Source organism: Cucurbita pepo, chromosome 17 (assembly GCF_057944985.1).
Source record: "Cucurbita pepo subsp. pepo isolate OVF chromosome 17, ASM5794498v1, whole genome shotgun sequence".
Classification (NCBI taxonomy): Eukaryota; Viridiplantae; Streptophyta; class Magnoliopsida; order Cucurbitales; family Cucurbitaceae; genus Cucurbita; species Cucurbita pepo.
Window position 1 is genome coordinate 13,186,900 of NC_141814.1, and position 7,984 is coordinate 13,194,883.

At 36.2% G+C, this 7,984-nt stretch overlaps 2 protein-coding genes across 2 annotated transcripts; one reads left to right on the top strand and one right to left on the bottom strand.

Annotated features, from left to right (window-relative positions):
• Positions 1-2,025: 2,025 nt before the first annotated feature.
• On the top strand, positions 2,026-3,217 carry LOC111778105 (uncharacterized). Its single transcript, XM_087119341.1, has one exon. The coding sequence runs from the start codon at positions 2,633-2,635 to the stop codon at positions 2,840-2,842; it is 210 nt and encodes a 69-aa protein (XP_086975467.1). The 5' UTR covers positions 2,026-2,632; the 3' UTR covers positions 2,843-3,217.
• A 397-nt stretch (positions 3,218-3,614) lies between these two features.
• On the bottom strand, positions 3,615-5,928 carry LOC111779335 (uncharacterized). Its single transcript, XM_023659476.2, has 2 exons — positions 5,051-5,928; positions 3,615-3,948 (listed from the first exon to the last, which is right to left on the bottom strand). Exons 1-2 carry the CDS (start codon positions 5,442-5,444, stop codon positions 3,932-3,934), a joined length of 411 nt encoding a protein of 136 aa, XP_023515244.2. The 5' UTR covers positions 5,445-5,928; the 3' UTR covers positions 3,615-3,931.
• Between the last annotated feature and the right edge of the window lie 2,056 nt (positions 5,929-7,984).

Below are 7,984 nucleotides of genomic sequence, written 5' to 3' on the forward strand. Positions count from 1 at the left end.
TTTTCTCTGTAATTCCAATATAAAATTAATTTTAAATCCGATTTTAATCCCAAAACTTCTAATACTTCAAAATAATAATTATAAAAAAATATTCTACTAATTCTTTCTTTTTTTTATTATATAATAATTCGACTTAAATTGTGATTACATTAAAATATATATATATATAAAATTGGACTACTTTATTTTAATTCATACATATATATATACACAAGTACGTTCAGAAAATGAAAGAATTAAAATAAAGTAGTTTATATTTTTTTTAGATATATATATATATATATCTTTAAAAAAAAAATTGGACTGCTTTATTTCATTGAACGTGTGTATATATATAATAATTCGACTTAAATTGTGATTATATTAATTAATTAATTATATTATATATAATTTTTGGAGTTATTTGATATTTAGTTATGATATTTACAAAAAGAATAATTTTAGTTATTTTTTTATTTCTCGAACAACCTTGCTTTCATTTTCTATCCTAACATTTTTATGGTCACTAAAAATATTCTAAATAAAAATAAATAAAAGCGTCTAAAATTATATGGACCAAATTAAAATTATTGAAGTGGTCCGATTTGAACGAGTTGAGAAGGACAAGATAAAAAGTCCAATATATTGGGATTATAATGAAATAATTAATTGGATAATAATAGGAAGTCACCATCATATGAATAAGCTGTGTATTTATAAAGAATGAGATCTTAGGATAAACTAAAGAAAGAAACATGTGCGTGGAAATCCACCCAAACTTCCAACTTGTTTGAGACTTTTAATTTAATTTAATTTTATTATTATTATTATTATTATTATTATATATATTATCACATTAAAAATTATTTAAAATTTTTAATTGTAAAAATACAACACTTTTTGAACAGTTTAGTAAAAAGTAATAGAATAAATAAATAAATAAATAAAATTAAGTTTTGAATTTTTAATTCCAATAAAAATATAGTTTTATTGTCGTTTTTTCTATGAAGCTAAATCGAATGATGAAGCTGAGATGCCAAGATCATATCTCATTAGAAATTTAGACCATCAAACTCTAGTTACGAGGATGAACGACGACACAATACAAGAGAGAGACGGAGTATCACACTTTTCTCAAAGAATCGTACGTGACAGATGCAAAGATCAGATTTCATTGGAAATTCAGACCATCAGACACTAGTTACGAGGATGAACGACACAATACAAGAGAGAGACGGAGTATCACACCTTTCCCAGAGAACCGTACGTGACACTCTTGCCTCATACGGCTCCGTCTAGAGCTTCCTCGGCCTAGTCGACCTGAAATCTACAATGACCATCACGTATCAAGCAAGGTGCAACCACAAATAACTAGAGTCAAAAGCTTAATTAGCATACACGACCTAAGACCCATAAAAAAGCAGCAAAATTAGCAAACCGAGCAAAACGAGTATCCCTATAATTAAAAACATAAATATCTGACTAGTTACTTAATTTATTACTTTTAATGTGCACTCTAATTACTCATTATTAAGTTAAAACTAATTTTAATTAAACTTTTAATTAATACAATAAAATCTCAAATAAATCTAATATACTAATTAAATGTTCCAATTGTAACAACCTAATCATTATTTGTTTGTTTAATAGGTAGAGAAATCAACACTTAATTAATTATTATTAAAAAAAAAACTATAATTAAAATTTTGATTTACGAGATTATGAACCAACAACTCCCTAAATTATATTCAACAGTCACAATTATTTTACCTAAGAAAGACTTGAAAGAAATGAAAGTTACTACCTATACCAACAATGTTCACATTCCTTCTCGACGACTCAATCACAAAGTTAAGCATGCTTTACTTACGAGGAAGGGCGTAGTAAGCGACGAAATGCTTCGGGGAGTTGAAAATAAGCGTAGATCCGGAGATTCCCGAATAGGTCAACCTTTCAAATTGCTGCTGAATCCATGGGCAGGCAAGAGACAACCTGGTGAACTGAAACATCTTAGTAACCAGAGGAAAAGAAAGCAAAAGCGATTCCTGTAGTAGCGGCGAGCGAAATGGGAGCAGCCTAAACTGTGAAAACGGGGTTGTGGGAGAGCAATACAAGCGTCGTGCTGCTAGGCATAGCGGTGGAGTGCTGCACCCTAGATGGCGAGAGTCCAGTAGCCGAAAGCATCACTAGCTTACGCTCTGACCCGAGTAGCATGGGGCATGTGGAATCCCGTGTGAATCAGCAAGAACCCGAGTACATTGGGTGACCTCGTGGGAATTTTCCTACGATGCATGTGAGCAAGACCAAAACATATTGAAGGACTCGTGTTGGTGAGTGAGAATGATCTTCACTTTTAGAAACGATGAGTAAATTTCATGACCGAGACTATCCGGTGTCGAACAAATAGGAAGCAGAGTAAGGCAAGTTATTCTGAAATAAGCACATGGGATGGGATGCTCAAAATGGCAAAGCAAAGAAGAATGAATCAAAGAAACTCCACTGAGCTAAGCCTCCGCCCCATTTTCCCTTTTCTTCCAACCAAAGTTTCTCACACTCTTTCTCTCTATAAAGCTCTAACCACTGATTTGAACATCACAAGTGTGCTTGGAAGTTAACCACTTTCATTGAGCAAAGAACACAACAAGAACGAGAAATGGCAGATTGGGGTCCAGTTTTTGTGGCTGTCATTCTGTTTGTTTTGCTAACACCAGGGCTGCTCTTCCAGCTTCCTGGAAACCGAAGGTGCTTGGAGTTCGGCAACTTTCACACCAGCGCTGCTGCTATCGTCGTTCATTCTCTTCTCTACTTCGGTCTCATTTGCGTCTTCTTGCTCGCCATCAAGGTTCATCTCTACATTGGTTAATCGAGCTTCACCTCACCTCTACGTTTGTTCGTTTCTAATTCTTCCACCAAATGCAAAGTCACTTCAACTTCGTTTTGATTAGTTTGTTCTAAATATTCGGTCCATGTCCCAAGTTTTCAAGTACGTGAGAAAAATTATTGAGTTATCTAACATATAGTTTGCTTCATTATTTCGAAGTTGTGCTATCTTAAGGCTTTGTCTTGGCTATGGTTTTTCTATAAGATCTGAACTTTATCCTTCGACCCATTTAACAAAACCCACTTGAATGAATATGGTTAATCTAAAAGAACATAAAGAACAATTTTAGTGCACTTGGGGTTAGATGTTACACAAACAAATAGCTCTAAAAGTGTGAAATCTCACATCAACTGGAAAGGGAACGAGTACCAACAAAGCCAAACAATGATTGTGAGATCTCACATCGGTTGGAGAGGGGAACGAAACAATTTTTATAAGAACGTGGAAACCTCTTCCTAATAAACCCATTTTGAAAACCTTGAGAGGAAGCCCAAAAGGGAAAGCTCAAAGAGGAGATGCTAGCGGTAGACTTAATACCTGAGTGTCTAGCCCAAGATTTCGAAACAAAACCTGTAACGGCCCAGATCCACTGCTAGCAGATATTGTCCTACTCGGACTTTCCCTTTCGGGCTTCCCCTCAAAGCTTTAAAATGGACTGCTAGGGGAAGGTTTCCACACACTTATAAAGGGTGTTTTGGTCTCCTCCTCCCCAACCAACGTGGGACATCACAAAACCTCCAACACCATGAAAATCAACCTTCACAATTGTTACGACATTTTTTATTTCTTTTTGTTTTATAGCCTAACAGGCATTTCAAACAGTGGCAGTTACATATATGGACTCAGAAAGTCTTAAAAGCAGGAAGATACACAACACAATGTCACTCCACAACCTCAAAAAACAACAAACGGTGGTAAATAATTCAAACTTCATCTTGCCTATATGTTTCTAGAGGCAGCACCATTCATTCACAAGGGCACCTTTACTCGGTTTCTCCTGTAAGCCCCGCGCGCTCCATCCTCTCGCAAACAAGTCAACTATCTGCTGGTTGAACCAAGGTTTCTTCATATTTACATTTGTTTCCAAGCTGCAGCAGCAATAATAACAAATAAACAAACTCAATAACCTACAATATTCTAAGCACCGGTCACACGAACATACGCATTTATAAGAAACCGAGCCTTCATTGAGAACAAGCACCGATCACACAAGCCCACAAAACAATCAAATTCGTCGATATCGCAAAAAATTGCTTTACCAACTTCAAACATCAATCTTTGGACACAAGCAGAGGCACAATTCACTTTATGCTTACAAAAAACTACCCCCAAAAACCTGACCTAAACATTCAAGCATGCTCGTACTAGGCGACTGCAAGGAATTCAAATGCATCGATGGAAGCACGAGAAAATAAATGCCAACATATGGGCAATATTTCTCACTCTTACACTTGATAAAGAACTAGCCCAGCTAAATTTCCCTTTCAGATTTAGATATGCGTGTGCATTCATTAAGAAAAATCACAGAGCAAAATCAAGAAGGTGAAGTAAACATCAATTTATTGGAAGGAAAGTTCACAAGTTATTGAACAAGTTATTGAATATCGGGGTCATCTAGACCCATTCTGTGAATTATTCTCACGGCCCACCTCATTAATTCACATAAAAGCTCCAAAGTGCTATCATATTTTCAATAACTTGAGCCCACAGATCTTAGGGGGTATCCCCATCTCAAGCCCTTACCACACAGCCACACCTACCAAATCTAACAAGCCTAAGAGAAAATTGAATTCAATTAGTTCGGACTTGTTTATTGTTGAATTGGGACCAAGACAAAAAAAGCTCTTCTATCGAAGAAGCCTGCGCTCCCTTTGAAAGGATGAGTAAACTTCGTACATCAAAAAAGGGCAAGATCCATCAGGTTCAGGATTTATCTTTAATAATGAGTCAGATCGCACCAATATCAATCCAAGAAATGAGGTAAACATCAATTATTGACAAGATAATTGGCAAGGCAATGAACAAGATACAACGAATATTTCACAAGCAGAAGCCATAAGAGAATTCAGAGATAAAGATAATATGCAAGTATTGATGATAACAAACATCCAGCAAGAAAATTCAGATAAGGAAATGAAACAAAAATAAAATCCAATAGAAGAAGGAAACAGAGGTAGATGAGAAATTCACCATTGAAATCTTTCCGGGGCATTGGAGCGGTTAAACAACAAAGCATAGAGCGTCCCAACATCGAGAGGCTAGAAACGATCCCAACCACATAGAAAATCATCGCGAAAACGAGAATCCAAGGCATCAAGATGAAGCCCAGAAAGAAAGTAACCGATCCACAGAGCATCAAAGTCAGCGAAATCCCTAAAAGCAGCGACGCAAATCCAGCCGATGTCATCTGCGACGAAGGCAAAATTCTCGACGACGACGACGAAATAACGGAAGACAATTCCAGAACATGATCGGAAAAAGGCACCGGCGGGGGCGGCGATCGGAGAATTTTCAAAAGCAGAGACGAAACCTCATGCAAAACCCCAACTCCAGATTGCGGATCTTCTTGAGACCTACTCATCATCACTATCCTTCACCTAGAAACAAGAACAACAAGAAGAAAACCCCAACAAAGAGCGCAAAATCAAACGATCTCCGGAGATCGCTAAAGCCGAGACGATTGGCTAACCATAAACGATGAAGCAATCAAATCAACGAAATCCCAGAACGGTTTTGGTGGTGAACATCATAGCGGCTTTGATCAGAAGAGAGTGCAAGCAAAGAAAAGGTTGGATTAACGAGCTGGGAAACGGAAAATGGGAGTAAATTAGAGAGAGAAGTAGGCTGTGAAATGGTGCGGCGAAAGGAATCCGAGTCCAGTTAATGGATTTTCTCGGATTAAAGTCTGTTTGGATGGAAAGAAAGGAAACTAAAAGAAAAAAGAAAATTATCCGCACCGAGAATCGAGGAAGCCAAAAATGGAAAATTCAGAGAAGAACAACGCGTGGATTAGACGGTGGAGAGCAGGTCAAGCGGGACTTAGAGGCGTCCGGATCATATGGGACCTTATCCAGCAGAAAAGTGGAGAATTATAGAATGAATTAACGGATAAATTGATATTATCTACCAACAAAATTAAATTATTTAATTATAAATTTAGTCCAAAGTAAATCGTTACTAGTCATGCCTAACCCTAAACCCTAATAAGGATATTAGTTATTATGTGTTAATTAGATTATCTTTTGTAGTTAAGCCGTTTTATTGACAGTTTTTTTTTTTTTTTTTTTTAATTACTTATATAATATTACTAACTTAGTGATATCTACTGGGGTCGGGTCATGCACGACATGGTCAAGTCTGATCATAGAAAAGATTCTTTTCAAGTGAACCAACCTACTCTTTGTATCGAGCTTTCGTGGTGGTTGGAATAAAGACACGTTTTGATATGTGGAAATCAACCCAAGGGGAGTAAAATTCGGATTACATTGTCGATCGAATATCTGAACGCAAGAACATTGTTTGAGATTCGAATCACTCCACAAACAAAATCGATCATGTCTAACTTGAATGATTCTTGTTGATCAAATGTCTCAAGGCAAAAACAATTTATTGAGATTCGAATCACTCCACAAGCAGGATCGATCATGTCGAGTTTGAATGATTTTACATGCAACCTAAACTACATAGAATTGTAAAGAAACTTAGCCATTGGCTAAAGAAAAGCACAAATGTTCTTTTTACTATATTTTCTAAGCCTACCTACAAATACAACATATATAAGGCTTTATAGAGTCTCAGAATGAAATTATTAACCTTCATACTTAATGACCATAATTAACTATGTAATTGTAACTAACTAAAAAGTCTTAAAATACATTAATGAAATACAATAACTCTAAATGGTAACTCACCCAAAATTTATAACAATCAAACTTTATTTTTCCGGTTGAAACATCTTTGGATAATTTTGACAACCTTTTTTTTCACATCTTCATTGAAGTATATTGTATGATGGATGTTTTTTGGTTCATATCAGACTCATTTCTGCACTCTATGCTTTTTTAAGGTAACTACGAAAATGACTACTAAATCAAGACTCGAGTCAAACACGAAGGCTAGAAATTTTCATCGAATAGATTCCTATTTGATGACCTAATAAAATGATGATAATTCCTTTGTTTTACGGACGAGCTCATTTAATGCTCGGACAACCATGGTGAAAGTGATGCAATAATTTTAAACGAGGGCATTGTTTTAAATTATTTTTATCATCCATTTTATTTTTTAAATTATCTTAAAATATAGGGTACTATTTAACAAAATATATTTTTGTATAATATTGGCGAACTAAAATATAATAAATAAATAAAAGAGGTTTAAAAAATGGTTTTAAAGGGAGAAAAAAAAAAGGAGGTATAAGTCAAAATAGACCTTTTGGACAAGGGGAAGGGATCTGTCAGAGGGAGAGTAAATAAAGTGTCTGTGAGGCTCACGGAAAGAACACCAGACCGAAACGACTTTGGCGGTCATTTCGATCTTCTCCTTCCTCTTCGTCTCTCTCCTCCGCTTGGCATTCTTCCATTGATCGCCCAAACCGCTCGCCAAGCGGTGCGATTGCGATTGCGATTGCGATTGCTGTTGCGGTGCTTTTTGTTTCTATACGCTTCTTCTTCCATTGGCCATCGCGCACAGGCAAGAGCATTATATGGATCTTCCGGTGAGACGATTTCGTTCTCAAACTGTAGCTGCATCGATCGGATTATATATTATTGTGTCTAGCAAACGTGTTTGGATTTGCTCTCATTAGTGCTGCAATTCGTGTTTGATCGATCGATGGCGGTAGTTTCGAAGGCTGTGTTTGTCTCTGTTTAATTATTATGATCAGATTGGCTCCTTCTGCTACTGCATGTGAGAAGTGGTTGGCGGTGGAGATCGTGGTATCTCGTTGAGCCAGGTAATGATTGATGATTAGTTTGAATTATATTGCTGTTTTGTGATTCTTCCTTGTCGACTCGTTAATTATAGACTTGATTTCTCAATTACTTCATGATCTTATTGTTTAAATCTTGACGTTTCGCCGGACCGCTGATATGCGTCGCCGGTATCATGGACGATTAACACAGT

Coding starts and splice junctions, on each gene's coding strand:
- LOC111779335 (XM_023659476.2), bottom strand. CDS start 5,444: ATGATGAGTAGGTCTCAAGAAGATCCGCAATCTGGAGTTGGGGTTTTG.
- LOC111778105 (XM_087119341.1), top strand. CDS start 2,633: ATGGCAGATTGGGGTCCAGTTTTTGTGGCTGTCATTCTGTTTGTTTTG.